The sequence below is a fragment of the Pipistrellus kuhlii genome, unplaced genomic scaffold, assembly GCF_014108245.1.
Source record: "Pipistrellus kuhlii isolate mPipKuh1 unplaced genomic scaffold, mPipKuh1.p scaffold_m20_p_3, whole genome shotgun sequence".
NCBI lineage: Eukaryota > Metazoa > Chordata > Mammalia > Chiroptera > Vespertilionidae > Pipistrellus > Pipistrellus kuhlii.
Genome location: NW_023425529.1, coordinates 169,475,957 through 169,494,546, shown reverse-complemented (window position 1 = coordinate 169,494,546; position 18,590 = coordinate 169,475,957). Strand labels below are relative to the sequence as shown.

Sequence of the window (18,590 nt, the reverse complement as noted above, 5' to 3'; positions counted from 1 at the left end):
CTGGTCAAATACTGTGAAGAGTTGATACTGTTGTAATTCTGCAGCTTAAATATGGTTTTAAAAAGCACATGTTTTATTTGTACTTTGTTTCTAACCTTGCACTAGAATTGCAAAAAGAGGTCAATATTATTATTATGCTAATTATTTTGCCTAGCTATGAATGAACTCAAGTAAGGGACAGAGGCCAAAATCGCACAGAAATGAGATTAGAATCTTGTGTTTCCATTTTGGGTTACAAGATCAGAACTCTTTAGAAGAATACGTAACCCCCAGAAGATTCCTACACACCTAAAATCCTGAGCAATGTTAGCATAGCAAGCAAGAACTCATGATCCCTGCCCTACATGGTCATCATCTCCAGCCACACACTTTCCACCCTCACCTTCCACTCCAGCTAAGTCTTCCCTCCATGCATTTGTGCAAACCCTGCCCATTGTCCAGAATGCACTCTCCCTCCTTTGCTGGTGGCTAGTCCCTATTTTACTTTAAGGTTCAGCTCAAACAGCACTTCCTCTATCTGGCCTCTCCTCCTATCTGGATAGGCACCCTTTGTCTTGCCTTAACTTCTAGGCATACATGTATTGTGCTATTTGTATGCATTGCACATGTACTGTGATAATATTAGCCTACTGTTCCAATGCTCTCAGTAGACAGTGAGCTTCTTGGTGGCAGAGACAGTTCATTTTTGGACACCCAAAGTCCTGCTCAAGCATAACTCCAAGGGATACTCATTAATCTCAAAAGAAGGAACCAGTAACCAGCATCTATGAAAGACCTCAGGTTAGCATTAGGAATGAATTTCCCTTTCTCCCCACCCTGCCACCTTCTTTCCATGGTTTGAGGCCCAACCAGATACTATAGATATCTACCATGTTGTATTACCCAAGTCTTAGATCCAGAACATAAGGAGTCACTTAGCATAGCACTGTTAGGTCCAGTAATTACTAACCACCTGTGGGACTCTAATTTTAATGTAATTAAAATGAAATACTCAATTCCTTAGTCACTAGCCACTTTTCAAAAGCTGAATGACACTGTGCCTAGTGAATAAATACCATATTAGACAGTTTAGAGAGAAAACATTTCCATATCCCAGAGGTCAGCACTGACCTAGGGGCCTCAGAAACACCCTCCCAGTAACAAGATAAAAGAGCTGGAGAAAATGCCATCAGAATGAAAACACTTAGTCCTAACAAAAGATACTTAGCAACCCATTTATATGCACATGAAGGATTAAAGCTGGGGAGCTGCTTCAGTCAGAAATGTTTTTATTAATGTTATTTTATACATACACAAGAGATAGATTAAGATCACCTTCGGAGCAGCTTTTACTCACTGATAATTGTAAGTTATATTTATAATTAAAATGTATTTATACTGTACTTATAAACCTCTTTGCTTGACTTCTTACAATCTTTTTTAGAATCTGGGAAGATTACAGAACATAATTAAGGGATTTCAGCTTTTGTATTTATCTTAACTTTGCAAGAAAATTATAACTAAATTAATGGTGGTTTTAAAAAAATAGGTTTAGGTAGGTCTCTTATCTCTAGTAACAGGAAAAGCCTCAGCCCATGATGGTTTAAAATTTTTCAGAAATCATATCTATTATCTCACTTACTGTATCACCTCCCCAATGTTTCAGAACAACACAAATTTGGAACCAATTAAATGGTTTACTCAATAGAATGTATGTGCATTGTGTTTGCATGAAATGTATTTATAACAATTTCTCAGTGAAAGATGTAGGCATACTTATCTCGGAAATTTGATTTTTTTTTTCTGAGTTAAAATTGACTCATAACTTTGGCATAACTTGGCCTTTGGCATAACTTTTATGAACATTAGCACAAATGAACATGACCTCTGTAACATCTGTTTTGAGACAAAAGAATAAATGTGGATAATACCTATGCTAGTGACCAACAAGTGAACCAGAGAGGAGGTGCTGTGTCTACCTTTATTGTGAAATATAATGGGATGTTTTTGTCCCTAACCTGACATACAGATTACAGTCATATCAGAATGGAGTTCATACAATTGTGGAAATTCAACAGTGTTAAAATTTGCTTGGTGCAATGGAGGTCTTTTAAAGAAAGGCATAGTGTGTTCAAAAGCCTAAGCATATAACATAATGAACAATTGTTTCTTTTGTGCAAATCCTATTAACGGGTTTTAATCCTTAGTCTTTTTTTTTTAAATTCTTTTTTAAAAATATATTTTTATTGATATTTTACAGCGAGGAAGAGAGAGGAATAGAGAGTTAGAAACATTGATGAGAGAGAATCATAGATCAGCTGCCTCTTACACACCCCCTACTGGGGATGTGCCCGCAACCAAGGTACATGCCCTTGACCAGAATCGAACCTGGGACCTTTCAGTCAGCAGGCTGACGCTCTATTCACTGAGCCAAACCAGTTTCGGCTTAATCCTTAGTCTTGACCAGGCAAGGATATAGAGACTAAAGGAGAACTGGGCGATACTTGATGGTGAGCATACACATCTATGGAAGGAGTAACTAGACACTTCATTGTTGTGCCTCTTCTCTTCCCCCTGCCCTACAGGAAGTGGTGTCAGATGAAAGGCACCAAGGCGGACAGCTACTGGAAGAACCAAAGTTGCTGCATTTCAAAGGGAATACCTTTAGTCTTCAGATTTCTGTCCTTGACATCCCCCCATTCCTCTGGAGAATCAAACCATTCACTGCTTGCCAGGTACTGGCCAAATGGGTTTCTAGCAAAACAGCTTAGCTTTAACCAGCAAGCGTGTCACAACCCTTGAAGAGGGGACTCTTGACTTTCCTCCTCCTTTAAAAGTATGGATATAATCTCAGAACTATCAGAGAAATGTAACAGTTTGGGCTACACACACAGGTAATTAAACGTATTAGCATAAATGTGCAAGTTTCTAACTGGTGGGAGAAAGGGAGCTTACAACTTAGGTAATGCGACATGTCTCCTCTCTCATGTACAAATGGTTACTTGACATGTGGAAAGCAGCAATTTAATAACTTAGGGCAAGGTTTGTTGGTTTGTTTTTATTAAAAATCAGTTCATTATAATATGTTGTTTTAATTATGTTCAGCATTAATGAAACCTCTTCAGGATGATTTTCACTTGTAGAGAACTATGGCTGACCAGGTGGGAACAAGAGGTTTATATCCTGAATATAAATTGCTTGCTATCAAATGAATTGGGAAAGATGTGAAAATTATAAATTGAGAGGCAAAGAAAAGATAATTCTCCTTAGAATCCTTTTATATATATATATATAAATATATATTATATATATATATATATATATATATATATATATATATATATATATTATTGTTCATATAGCTATATAATTTTTTAAAAATTGCAAAATGGCCTAGAGTCTCCTTGGATAACTTTTAGGGAATTGGAGTAATTGCTTAGCATAAAAAGATCTCTTAATATATGACTCTACCACTGAATTCTATGGAAATTCCCAGTAAGGTTTGTCATCATTTGCAGCCAGCTGGTCTACCATCGTTTCTGAAGTCAGAGTCCCAGTCCTTCAAGTGACCGGACACTTCCTTAACTCTGAAAAGGCATCTGGTGGATTCATATTGATCTGAAGTCACAGGAGGCTTTCAAACTTTTTCATTCTGTCCATCAACATCACCTGCACAGCCCTTTGCATTTTTTTTTTAACTTTTCATCCTTGTAGCATTCATTAAATTAAAAAAAAATTTTTTTTTGCACAAGGCCTACCAGCTTGTCAGAATGGGAACAAGCCAAATCACAAAGAGAAAAACCTTCACTGCATCATAAGAGTTAGAAAAAAGCTGAACTGCCAACCCTTTCAATTTCTAAAATACAGAATTTTCAAATTAGACAGGGCCGTACATTCCTATTTCCTTTTCATACTTTTTTGTTACCTTGGGAATTGCCTCTCTCTGCACAGTTTTAGTGCATTCAAAGGAACAATAACGTCTCTCACAGCCTTGAATGATTTTGGGGGGCACATTCAGCATCTTTGCGCAGGGAGGGATGTTTTCTACGGATGAAGATTTTTGTTTAGGATGTCCTAGATCTATGTATCTATTTCCCAGAAAGCAGTATTCAGTTTCCAGTCCAAATGGAACATTAGGATATTATTAAAAACAAGCGCTAACATTCATGTAAATTCTTCTGTATTAATCTTTATAGGTTTAAGGGTGTCACTTCACTGGATCTAATGCAAGTGACTCAGTCCAAAGTAACTATTAAGTTTAACGCGTTGAGATAAAAATCCAGGTGAAAGAACCATAACCTTTTAGCAGTACTTAAACAATAATTCCAATACCAGGGATTTCTAAGAGAACCCTGAGTAGAGAAGGCTTGGGAGTTAAGTGCCTGCCGACCTCAGATGATACAACAGGGCCAGGCAAAGCCAAAGGGCATTGGTTTACAGGAAACCCAATACAAGTTAGTGTTGGAATGGGCTGGATTGCACAGAGGTTGTGAACATGTATACATCGGCTTCTATAATTGAGCATAATTCTAGAAAGTCTTGGAAGGCTGAGAAATAATTTACTTTTCCCTATACCAGGACGCCTGCCACTGAGTTTTCATTTCCATTTCATTTTTCTTATCCACAAATGGCTTTCTGCTTCATTCCTCCTCTCTCGCTACCATCCCTACCACCAATTTTCTTGCCCTTGTCACAATGGAAATTTCCCAGCTTGTGTGTCTACAGATTGTGCGTGTCTTAATTGCCATGCTGAGCTTGCTCCCAGGCATCTGATGGAAGCACTTTGGGGAGGGTTTGTGTTTGGCCTGCTTGAACCTCATGTGCACTGACATCCTGGGTATGGAGAACAGAGAATGGCTTTATATTAGGACTTAGTGGACAGGAACTAACAGAGCTACTGTGGGATAGAAAATTTCAGGACTGTTCCTGACGTATTTCATGGGTCTCTTCTGCAAATGAAAATCTCCCTGTCACCGTTCAACCTCATACGTGGAAGACCTCTGGTACCCTTTTCTTCTTCTTCCCCCCTCCCTTTCTCTAACTTCAAATCAGGAATATGAGAATCAACAAATTCCAGTTGGTACCCAAGACCTACTCTCCTAAGAATCATTCCCATTGGCTTCTGGGAAGGGTGGAGTGTCCCAGGAAGATACCATGCCTGGGCAGTATCCAGTACCTAGAATATTTTCTCTATAAGATACCAACCAGCCACACAAGAAATGTTTTCTGAGTGCTATGAGTTCAAGGTTGGATCCAGAGCTGTGGGATGAGAGCCTATATAGATTTTAAATCCTGTTGGTTGTGGTTCGGGGGGGGGGGGGGGGGGGGGGCGGTTACACTTTATGGGAAGTATGCTACAGAGCCCTATTGCTTATGAAGCCAGGTATGTGTGAGAGGACAGGGAAGGCTATGAGTTCTTAGGTCTGGCTGCAGTAGCATCCATCAAATTTGACTCCAAGAAAAAAATGAGGCCCCCAGTGCTAGTCCTTCTCAAATCGTCATCTCGGGCTTTTTAAGTCTCTGCCACAATTAGGGTTCTGCTATTGTGCCCTCCACAGATTAGAAACCCTCCCCTAGGAGGTAAATAGCTCCGCTCTCCATAGGTCCCTGGGACCTGACTGCCACTTAATCACGATTTCATTTATTCCTCGCTGGCTGTGGGGTGGAGACGCTGTAATAAACAGTACACCATAAAATATTAATTTATTTTTTAAATCCTACAACACACAAAGTCAGGCTGTCACCTCCCCAGGATAAAAGCAGCTGTCTTTTCAGCAGGCTATGTATCTTGGAGAACCCAGTGTCTGTCTCCTGCTAGGATATGATTTACATTCTCTCCATCTGCCAGCAACCTAATTATAATGGGAATCAAAATGAAAACATTTCCGGAATTCTTTAAAAACTCATAACTTTGCTACACTTTGTCCTTCCATATTACTTTCCCCATAATTCCTCTCAGCTCAGTGAGCATCTTGGTGGCTTTTATTTTTTGTGTTTTTGTAATAAATGCAAGCAAAGATGATTGCCCTTTTCAAAACACACTAATCATAGTGCTTCTAATTCTTTCTTTTTAAAAATGTTTTGTTGAGTGCTATTGGCAGCTGCTACTCAAGTCAACAATAAAACTTATTCTTTTGATATTCTCTTAAAATCAGATTTTTTGAATGTTTTGATTGTGTGCAGTGGAATGGAAAGAAAAAAGGATTTGTGTGTGCTGATTCTCTTATCTTTCTGGAAGGAAAGATTATCTCTGAAGTGGGCATTACACTCCTACCTTTCTTCCAGTATTTTCAAGAGAAAATATAAGAAATTTAGCAGTAATATTAGAGAAGACATTTTTCAATAAATGGGCAATGTCATTGGGGGGAGGGGAGGCGGTAAGGCTAGGGGCGGGTAGCTTTACCAAGGATTGACATCCACTACAAAAAAAAAAAAACCACAAAAAATGTACATTTGTTTAAGAGCTGGACCTTGAATTCAGCTCTATCTGGACCTGCATTCCAAGAGCTTATATTACACAGTAATGATTTAAATTGGAGTTTTAGAAACAAAAACTTCCTTAGCTAGCTTAGTTAGGCAAAACCACCTTAGTTAAGAAAAACTGCCTCTTAACCAGAGAGCCCTATGTTCTAGTTCCTTTTATTGAAGAGATGGTATAAAGTAGCTCTATAAATATTTAGTGGTTTGAAAAAGAGAGTTCAAAGGGCAATAGCCGAGACCAGTTTGGCTCAGTGGCTAGAGCGTTGGCCTGCAGACTGAAGGGACCCAGGTTCCATTCTGGTCAAGGGCATGTACCATGCTTGTGGGCACATCCCCAGTGGGAGGTGTGCAGGAGACAGCTGATCAATGTCTCTCTTTCCTCGATGCTTCTAACTCACTGTCCCTCTCATTTCTTATCTATAAAAAAATCAATAAAATATATTTAAAAAAAAGAAAAAAAGGAAAAAAAAGAATAGGGCCACAGATGATGGGAGCCCTTGAGAGCCAGGCAGGGGACTGGGTTTAGCATGGTAGGCATCAAGGGGCCATTTTGGTGCCCATGCTAGCTAGAGAGTCTGTGAAATGTAGGTTCCAGCCCCTTCCATGTGGGGGAGGACTGAGGATGGCAAAGATGGTATTGCATCCTAACAGCCCACATCTTACACAAGATTGAAGTTAATGAAACACCACACAGACACACACCAAAAACAAACAACATTGAAAACACACCAGACAGTGTCACGCACGTAGACATTTTCTGAGCCCTTTTTTCTACTTCCTGAGACAAAGGACCACTGCCTTTTCCTTGATTCAGGATCAAGAGCAAACAAATAAAACCAAAAACCAAAGCCCTTCCATTTCTTGCTGGGATGTGGGGTTAATGATTCAGTGTTTTCTCTCATACTCCCTGAAGCTGACTCTCCTCTCTTCATTTGTGTAACTATTTAAAGTGCACCCCTTCTCTCCCTGCCCCCCATCCCCAAAAGTATCCAAAATCAGGATCTGTGAGACTACTGCAATGAAAATTAGGAAACAAAGTGTGTACAGTAGAGCTCAGGAATAACCAGGTAACTCATAGTTCCTCAAAGGGAGTAGACTGAATTTTAATCATGGCCCCCCTGGTCTTATAACACATGCTGGCTTCACTTCCAGTCAACTTTCAGAATATCTAACTTCCAGGACACCTTTCAATGATAATATTACAGAAAACTACATTTATGACAACACCTGAAAGTGCAAATTAGTGAGAACAGAGAGAGAAAAATTGAGGATGAACAGTACTAGAGGGTGATCATTGCCAAAGACCCAGCCCAGTATAAGTAGGCATGAGAGACTTTTTAGTAAATATTCTAACCTCAGAATATCGACTGACCTCTATTTCACATTATCATAAAGTCACATGCTTGAGCACACTCCATTCAGTGCCAGGCACTAAGTGGTAATGGGGTAAAGGGTGACCTATATAGATTTTACAATCTCCCTCCTCATATAGTAACAATTGTTTTTGCCACTCAACTGTCTATAATCCCTTAAGAGTGGGGACCAAACCTAATTTCTTATTGTTTATGTAGTGTCTGCTCATTAGCTGGAACCATACACAGAATTGTGGGAGAGATGAACTGAATGAAGAGTTGGCAAACTAGACTGTTGTGGGGAGGCCCACTGTGTTTGTGTCTCTCTCTGAGATGTGCATGTATGTATGTGGTTTTGCAGTAGGTATAATTTTTATGCTAGATACATCAACATTGTTGTGTTCAGTTAACACAATTCAGCATGACTTTGTGGCATGGAGACAGGTTCTGGGCAATCAGTTCTGTAGCATAATTTTTATTTCAGTGAGAAAAGGTATCATCCTTCTCCAGGCTTGGGTAGGAAAATGGACCATAGGAGCGTTCTAAGAACCTTTAAGTGGAAAAGCATTTTGAGTTGTGTTTGATGCATTCTTTTTAATTGTGTCACCAAGTGAAATCTGAGCTCTTGCAGTGTGCTGGAGGAATTTAAATGTTATCAATTGGAATTGACATTAATTACCTTTGTGCTGCTTGGCATATGCTGGGACATTATTTCTACAACAGTTCCGCCAAAGTCACTCGGGCAATTATCTCTGTTGCAATCATCGTCATCATCACCATAATTATTGCTATTAAGTCTCATTGGAGACAGGTTCTGCACACCATAGCCCTCTTCTCTCCCTGTCTCCCTGCAGGAAGTCCCATTCTCCCGCGTGTGGTGCAGCAACCGGCAGCCCCTGCACTGTGCCTTCTCCCTGGAGCGCTACACGCCCACCACCACCCAGCTGTCCTGCAAAATCTGCATCCGGCAGCTCAAAGGCCATGAACAGATCCTCCAAGTGCAGACATCAATCCTAGAGGTGAGAGCTAGGTCTACAGGCCTCCTGACCCCATTTCTCAAGGACAATAAGAAAAATATACCTATCATGTCATGCTACTACTGTACAGGTAGCACTAACTCTTTTAATCCTCATTATTGATTGGACAAGTCATTTGGCCTTTGGCAGCTCTACCTTTTGAAAACTGATTATCACCATCTCCCTCTCATTGGCATTTGTCAACTTTTTGAATCCTTATTACTGATAAGGGAAAAATATACTTTTTCTCAGGCTTTGAATTACACTCAGGGAAACAACCCCTCAGAACTTAGGCTCTGTGAAGGGACCTTTGGCGAAGATACAGAGCTTTTTATACACAAAACCACAAGCAGTCTAATAGTCCATGGTAGGCTTGTAACATCATTTGAAACACATTATTAGGTCTCTGTACAATTGAGACACACACATGCCAGCAGGAGGCACAAGGTTACCACTGTGTAATTTTATGTGCTTCTGACTAGTTTTCCAGAAGTCAATTGCCCATAGCTGTCATTTCTTCTTCAGGGTCCTGGCTCCTTATTGTCTTACAGTTTCTCAGACCCTCCAGGTTCAAGGTTCTACACATCTCCATTTCCATTAAACCTAGACTCAACAATATAATAATATGATAAGAGTAGATATTAATCTCATTCCACAAAGTAAAGAAATGGAAGTGCAAAGATGGAAAAGACCTTGTCCAATGTCGTATCACTAATGAAGGGCAGAATTAGAATGGGAGTCACAGGAGAATTCACAGTGGGAACTTTTGTGAAAAGATACCTGATATCTGCCATGATTGTGATAGGCATTCCTCCCATTGGTTACTTGAGAGTAGCCGAGGGATAGAATCAGGAGAGGCATGTGATGCTTCTTTTTAGCAATTCTAAAGTAATCCCTGCCTAGTTTAGAAAAGCACATACATTTTATTGCTCACCTACAGTGTGTGTGTGTGTGTGTGTGTGTGTGTGTGTGTGTATGAATGAATATGTGTGTGCACGTACATATACACTCATACATATTTCTGTGTAAAGATATAAATAATATATACTTATTCATTTCAACTTGGCAGAAGGTTTAACACATTTTGCACACATACAATTCCATTTCAGAGGTTTGGGGGGTTTTTTTCTTTGACAATATGTAGCCTTATAGCATTATTACTTTCCTTCGTTCTCATGTCAATTCATTGTTCATGCAAAATGAGTATTGCTAATTCCCCAAATAGTTTTCTGAAGAGCGGTGACTTTCCAAAGAACTGTGCCTCAAAATTGATAGCTGTCTTAACTGACATGTTTATACAGTATTTGCATTCATTATGGCCAATTAGCCTTTTGTGCTAAAGTAGTTTTGATAGGGAAGGTATATCCAGAAACCTAGGTGGGATATTTTTAGAGTGTCTTTCTTGAACAGCCATGGCATATTTAACACAATATATTTCAAAGTAAAATAAAAGCCAAAGGAAAAAATACCAAAGTTTTCCTTCTGGTATTCAGGAGCATTAAGGAAAAGTCAGAACATAAAGATGCCTCTGAAACAAACTGCCTTAAATACATTAATAGGTCAACAGAAGAATTTTAAGTTTAAAATATTTTTATTTTTTAAGGCGCTCAGATATTATAGCTCAAATTCTGTTATTACAGAATATTTATGTAAAAGGAATTGTGATAGATCCTGGTACATCCTGGTATCTTTTCTTTGATTTGATACATCCTGGTACCTTTGCTCCTTGCTTAAATAATTTTTTGAAGTGCATGAAAGGAAAATGAGCTAATAAACATAATCTTATCCTTTACTCTCCAGTCACTTTTTTAATGCTTCACAAAGTGTACAATCACTTTGAAATGCCTTGAAAAAAGTAATAACATAGTATCTCTTGATAAAATGAGACTAAGTATGAGAATAATACTTAGATATTCAGTGTTGACGTCAGTCATCCAATTGTAAGCTACTGCATTTTAAAAGCTTTATGAACACTTTTGATCCTATAAAGATTGTTTTATTAATTGCTCAAGTTTTTTGTTCCTGCTGAAACTTGGTCCAGTATATCTCCATCTCTTTGGAATAGACTGTAATTCTTAGGCAAATTTAGTTTGTTATAATTTCTTATGTCAGAAGAAAATTGAGAACTTTCTGGAAAGCCACTATATTTCAAACACCATTTTATGTCCTTTCACATACTAGTACAACCTTTACAACTCCATGGATTACTATTATAACATAAATGCTATCACAATTCTCAAAGATGTCAAACTTCTTGTTCAAGGTCATAGAATAGCCAGAGTCCCCTACTGAGATGACTTCAAGACCACAAACTGGATGGATTTTCATACCATGCTACACCAGAATCTCAGTCAAGGAGGCTTAGTTTATCAGTCTTAACTATGGGCTATGTCCATAATAAAAGTCTCCTCTTTGGGGGCTTAGGAACTAGTAGCAAACATCACAGCACCAGCAATTTGTCTTTGAGTATAAAAATATATGAACATTGTTATGTTCTTTCCTTAATATTGTAGAAGGATGAGATGTAACTATTAATGAGATGGGCTAGAATAAGAAAATAACATATTTCTTACATATAGATCTTCCTGACAAGAACTGTCTTGATTGAATGATCACTCAAGGTCCTTCCAAACTTAGGACTGTCTCACTCCTTGGAAAAGCATACAGCTGGTGATATATTTGAAGAATAAAAACCATCCTTTTCCCCTTAAAAACATCTTGTTTTTTGTGGTAGATGGTTCAAGGAAAAGTGAACATACATAAACTGCTGAAAATTTGAGATTAGATGGGGAGGAAGCAAAATAAATTTCAGACCAGATATGTAACAATCAGTGAATCAGGAATAACAGAGCAATTATTAAATTGCATTATATTTCATGCCCACTAGGTTTTTAATAAGTTAGTAATAGGGTTTTATTCATTAATAAAATAATAATAATAATATATTAATAATAAGTAACTAAAACTTTTGAAGATTTTTAAAGATTTATTTGAAATACATTTTTAGTAACTCCCCTCCGCCCAAAGTCCCTGTATATTTAGGCTTAGGGCTCCCAATTCCTACCTTACTTTAATGGATTATCTTAGTGTTCTATTTCATAAATTAAACAATGAAACCATGAGAGGTTAAAGAAACACACACACACATAATTATGTATGTAAAATAATATTGATTTTAAATATCTAAATGCAGTGATTATTCTCATTAAAAGTATTTGGTTCTTTATGTTCAATCTCACATCCATCATATTCCTCCAGGCCTTTTCTACAAGATAAATACAATCATTCATATCCTCTCACACTTAAAAATTATTTCAGTAATCAAGATAATATATCTTTTTGTTCTTTAGAGTAGCTATTATTGTGTCAATCTTTAGAAGCAGGCTGGTTCTTCTTAAATTTAACCGAACTGAATTAACAAATATCACCAATTTACACTCTATAAAGCAACAGTATCACTGATCTAAAAATTATACTAATATGGAAGAGAAGGGAAGAATCATCAAGTAGCTTATTTCATCACTCATTATTAATATTATATTATTGAAGAATCTATTTTTGGTAGCAACTTTAATTGGGAATCTTACATGTTACAATTTTTCCTTCAAACAATTTTTCTTATCTTTCTTCCAAAAGTGTGGAAGTAGGGGATGATTTGTCTATTACAAAAAGACAGAATACTTGGAATTTCTCATTGATTTACAACTCCCAAGCTAACCAGGTAGCAGCTGCTTATCTCAGATGTGCAGAGCATGAAAATCTACTGATCCTCTGAATATTTAATTTAAACAATCAAAAAATGTGATGTATCTACAGGATTCTTATTACTTGGCCCAGATGTCTTCTAGAATGCATCATAAATGTTACATAAAGTGTCATCCTTATGCATGGAAAATATTTAAATTTGGAAAATGTATAAGAGAAACAGGGCACACTTAGTAAAGTGTTAGTAAATAGAAAAATACTTATTTTTAGAGTTAATCTCATAATATTTCATTCACCTTCAAACTATACCACTCTATTCATTTTTTCTGAAGACTTTAAATATCAAGGTGGTCTTTCTTCTACCAACAGTGAAGACCGAGCTTGGTGACTTGGTCAATTCCTAGATACCAGGAGGGCTTCCAGAAGCCATTTCTTTGTCTACTGCATGCCTATGGCATGGCTACTTTCAATGATTTCAGCTTCATTAGCAAGACACCTTTTCATGTTAACACATTTGGGTACTATTTTATAATAACTACCATGTTTTCACAGAATTCCTTTTCTTCATCTATTCCTAGTTTCTACCACACTATCTAAGCACATTGTCCTGCCTTAAGTCAGGAAATATGTCTTGTAACATAATAATCATGGCAATTATACAATAAAATACTTTTTAGGCCTTAAAAATTTGTCAGTCTACTTAAAGGTATCAGTATCCATTCCAGTGTGGCCCATTTCTGTGTGATTTCATGTTGGGTATGATGACCAAATTACTATGATGTACTGAAATAACAAATCCTCACTGAACAACTCTAAATCAGAAGGACAGGTGCAAACAGGAGGCAGAGCCTTCCAGCCTGCACCACTCCAGACTAGTCAAGGTCTCATCACTGACTTATGGCTGGATCATATTCTACTGAAGCAATTTAATTCTAAAAAAGACCACATTTTTTTCTATAGAATCACATAAACTTTAAGATGATCAACATACTATCTATTCCCCTTTGTGGCTTTTCTGACAAGTGGCTTCCCAGCCATCATCTTTGGTCTGTCCTGACTCTCAGAGCGTCATCCCTTATACTGAGCTGAAATCTGCCATTTGGTAGCTTCATTCTAGTGATTCTAGATCTCTCCCCCAAAACAAAGCAAACAAAAACCATAAAAATATAAGACTCTCTCACCTGATATATAGTCAGATGTAGGAAGATGATCATTGTTACTCTCCTGAGGGGAAGAGGCTGCTATAAATCTCCAGCGCATGATTCACTATGTTACTGCAGTTATTTACTACTTTAGTAGACAGGGGAACTTGTCAATCTATTTTATAGAATTCATCACAATAGGCAAGCTTTTTTTGTGTGTGTATGTGTTAACACAGATTTTCTTTAAAAAAAAATAGAAGTGTTAATCAGGTATGCTTCTACTTGGATCTGATCATGCCTTCCTTGTCTGGTTTCAGAGTGAAAGAGAAACCATCACTTTCTTTGCACAAGAGGACAGCACTTTCCCTGCACAAACTGGCCCCAGAGCCTTCAAAATCCCCTACTCCATCAGACAGCGGATCTGTGCTACATTTGACACCCCCAATGCCAAAGGCAAGGACTGGCAGATGTTGGCACAGAAAAACAGCATCAACAGGTAATTGGGGGCAATTTTTGAAAGAGTAGTTTCCTCGAAGAGCTTTGAAGAATTAAGTGGGTTGGGGGGTACCCTTGTGCTTACCAGTCTCTGGGTTCTTTGATTTCTCTGGCCATATTTCATGTGAGGTCCAGCTAAATAAGTGCTACCCCACTCTGCCTCTGGGGACATAACAAAAAAGCCCTCCTTTGGCCATACTCCCATTTTCAGGCTTGCTAATTGAGCCACACAAATGGGAGGGTTAGGCTATGTCACGTTGGTGAGGGAACATAGCACAGTCTTGAGACAGATATATACAAAGAAGAAATAAGTTTCTCAAACCTCCTCCCTACCAACAGTTAATCTTAAGCATTAGTTAACACTTAAAGGAGAAAAGCTCAGCCTACAGAGGTAGGTGCCTCCATACAAAAAAAGAAAGTATGAGGATAACTCTCAGGTGTGTAGGCAGAGGGCACTAGACAAGCAAAAGTTTGCTCAGGCACCATGAAAGCATCTGCTGCTTAAATCAACACTGCTCATTATTGAGCTAATGTTGTTGAATTGAGAGTAAATAAGAAAACTCAAGGTGATGCCACCAGAGCACTAGTGATGGGCAGGCAGGTTTTAGCTGCCCTTAATGGGTAACTAGCAAGGGCAAGCATTGACAAATAATATATCCTCTCTCCCAAATCCACCTTGCATGCTCTAGAATGAGTAAAAAAGAGAACAAATAGTTTTGCCAGGATCATTTTATTTCCCTTTTCTATGAGACTATTTTTTATTTTATTTTTTATGCAGTGCCTTAGTTTCCTACTATTTGGCTGGCTCTGTCATTTCCATTTTTTGTTCTTTACTGTCACAGACATGCTACCTGTTTCTTTCTTCTATGAAAGTGAGGTAGATGTCTTCCAACAAAGAACAGAGCGCTGTTCCTATTCCAAAAGGGATCCAAAATGCAAGAGTAAGAACCCCACTAGAAAGTAGTCAGGCTCACCGAGGAAAATCAGAAGGATTTTGCAAGAGAAAATGGAATTTATAGAGACAGCAGGCCCAAAAAGAACAGATTCATTCTTGAAAGGACATATATAGATAATGAAAATATACAAAAGTGAGTCAGAGAACAGGGAAAAAAATTAATTTGAATATTTCCTAGCAACTCAAACAGGATAAGATATCTCATTTATAAGATGAATACCATGGCAAGTTTGCTTTCTTAGCAGCATGGCTACAAGAATGACAAACTAATTCAGAAAACAGATTTTGGTTTAAAATAACATTGTGTTTGAAATCAAAAGATCTACAGGGCCCTCCTTGTTCAATCCACCTGGCTATAAAAGTTTATGTATTATTTTTTAATATACTTTTATTGACTTCAGAGATGAAGAGGTAGGGAGAAATAGAAACATCAATGATGAAAGAATCATTGATCAGATATCTCCTGCACACCCCACACCAGGGATTGAGCCTGAAACCTGGGCATGTGCCCTGAATGGGAATCAAACCCTGGCCTCCTATAAGTTGTCTCTCAACTACTGAGCCATGCCAGTCAGGGAATAATTTATGTTTTTTAATTCATCATTTATAAGAAGTAATTACCACAAACTCGTCAGAGGTTCCATGGATGCCGTCATTAATTTGCTGAATGAGCTTGTGCATGTTCCTGCCTTGTTCTATTTTATTCTCCATTTACAGTATATGTAAGAGAACTACAGTGACTGCCTCTAAAGACATTAGTTTCTGACCTTGAACAGCAGGGAAAATGCATCTCAAACTGGGAGACTGAGGTTCACATCTTTTTGTCTCTGAGCTCTAATGAGCAATAAAGGGCTACACAGGAGCAGACTTCCCCCCTCCAGGGTCCAAGGTCAGGAAATGTGAGCACTTGATGTGTGTTTGTGGGCTTGCTTTTATTTTAGAAGATTCCCTTCTCCAGGAATGTCTAAGCTTCCTTGACCTAAGAAATATAGATGACCTACTTTCTGAAAAATTTCTAACATGGTCCCTAGAAAATGTCATTTTTCCAAAAAACGCTAGTTACTCCCTTTGACATTTTCACAATGAATAGCAAATTGGAATAGCATGAATATATGTATATATGTAATCTACTTCTATCTTTAAATCTCATTTAGTTAACATATTCAACATCAGTGGATGGCACTTCCTGCCCTCCCCTGTATTCTCTAATTTAACTCTCCAAATGTACTCTAATTATGAAATAAGAATGATGTAAACTAGGAGTCAGCAAACTTTTACAAGATTCCTCTGTTGGGAAGGAATGCCACACAGTATATAGTTTAGACCAGCAGTCACCAACCAGTGGTCCGTGATGTATGAAAAGTTGGCAACTACTGGTTTAAGAAAACCAGTTTGGAGCAGTGGTCACCAACCGGTGGTCCACGGATCACTGGTGGTCCGTGAGGTCCAAAAGGTTGGCAACAACTGGTTTACAACATATGGGGTCTGTTGCAACTACTCGGCAATGATTCAGCTCTGCTCCAGTAGTGTGACTCAACAGAGCATGGGCATGAATGTGTGCCAATAAACTGTATTAAAAAATGGGCAAGGACCCCTATCTGGCATAGTTTGCTGGCCCCTCATTTAAATGAGTCTGCCTTTACTCAGTAAAACTTCCATAGGATCTTATTGCTTCAGTCAGAGTCTGCATCCCAGCTTCTTAGGAGGGGAAGCACAGGGTAGGGTCTTCTGCAGGTTGCTGTGTTTCTAGCAGAGATGGCCACCAAGGCATTCAGAGAACAGGAGAAAGAATGCTGAAAATCACCTTGCATCATGTTAGCTTTATTCTCGTTTTGCAGAAACTGTCAGATGCCTTTTCTGTTTTCATTAATGTACCGAAAATAGATTTTCTTCCACATGGGAAGAAACATGTGACAGAGACAAAGGGGATTTTCCTATGCAATTTGTCACAACTTTCTATTGTGTAATCCCAAATCACTGGTCTTGCTCTCATGGTTATAAATGATCTAGTACAGAACTGATCATCAAAGTGTGTAAAACCACAGATTTCTAACACTGTCAGTATGCCCATATACTGTATTTGGCTAAGAAAGCTTTCTGCAGCTTGATAGTTCATCAACTGTTGCATCACAAGAGAAAGATAATCACATAGTTCATCTTTCTATGCAGAGAATTCACCGACATTGATTTTGTGACAATGCATTTACCTGATTCATCCCCTCTTCTTAATTTCCAAAAGTGTTAAAAAGCTAATAAAGCATCAGCCCTCAAATCATGAAGGAAGAGTTTGCAAAGGAAGTGGAGGGAATCATTTGCTTTTATTTACCTGCCTGTGAAAATGTTCTTACCCTCTTTTTGGTAAATGCAAATGTCACTGATGATAATCTGCCTTTTTGCCAAACAAGTTTCTACTTAGAGCTAAATAGGAGAGAAAAGAGATGAAATATGAAGTTAAAGGCTTAGTAGAGCAATCGATGAACATGTGAAAAATGCCAGTGCTGTGCTATAAGGCACCAACACAGGTGGCCTTGCAACTTGCCTGGCATATGGATTGCGCTAAATAAGCTCCTCGACTAGCAAATAATGTCATAAGTAACAGTTGCAGTAATAGATTCTGTAAGCAAACTCTATTACTCAGAATCCATACTTGCTGCATATCAAAGCTGAGGTTGCACATTTATTCTATAAATTCAGCTGCAATTATTGTCAGTTTCAGTGTTCTTGACCACACATGATGGGTAGAGGGATAGGGCTGAGATTTGAAGAATTGATTGCACAGGAGTTGATGGTAGGCAGCAGTGCTGAGGACTAGGTAAATTAAATAATAATGGAAGCTGCTTCAACTCTAAGTATCCTCACATCTCTAAACTTCCACAGCACTTTGTATTTTTATGATACTTTACTTTTTATTACAGTTCCACATATCATATTAGGAGAAATTCAATAAACTTTTCTTAAATGAATGACATGAACTTTTTCATTAGATAGTATACTTGACCTTAAACACTTGCCTTCTAATAAATAGAATAGTTATAAAAGCATCAAAGGATGTTGAAAGTTGGTCTTAAAAGAACATTGTAGAGAATTCCTCTGTTCTCTCAGATCATGGATAGTGCCTGAAGGCATTAGATAATTCTTTTTTTAAGATCTCATGATTTTCATTGTCCAGAAACCTTTCTGAAAACATAGCCAGCTTGACCAAGTTGTTATGGGAACAGGTGCCAGATAAAGTGCATGAGAGATGGGAGGATAGAGAGAAGGCAGCCAAAATGGAAGAAAGAATTCCAAAATGGAAAACAGCAGATAAATTACATCGTATTAACACTTTTAAAGAAAATAATAGTATTCTTATTTGAAAACTTGTAAGCACTTCCAAAGAGACAGATTTCTTATTGGTCAACTGGTTGAAATAGTTCAAGTGTATTTCAGATGGTAGTGTTCATGGATGATGAAGAAATTATAAACA

General features: G+C 38.0%; 1 protein-coding gene across 6 annotated transcripts in view; it reads left to right on the top strand.

The window, feature by feature from the left end:
- The window catches only part of UNC5D (unc-5 netrin receptor D), a 514,611-nt gene that overhangs the window by 481,267 nt on the left and 14,754 nt on the right, over positions 1-18,590 (top strand). For all 6 annotated transcript variants that reach the window (XM_036457169.2, XM_036457168.2, XM_036457167.2 and 3 more), the window contains 3 exons: positions 2,565-2,714; positions 8,666-8,830; positions 13,992-14,170. In XM_036457169.2, coding sequence (XP_036313062.2) covers positions 2,565-2,714; positions 8,666-8,830; positions 13,992-14,170 — 494 coding nt within the window. The remainder of the gene's footprint in view (positions 1-2,564; positions 2,715-8,665; positions 8,831-13,991; positions 14,171-18,590) is intronic.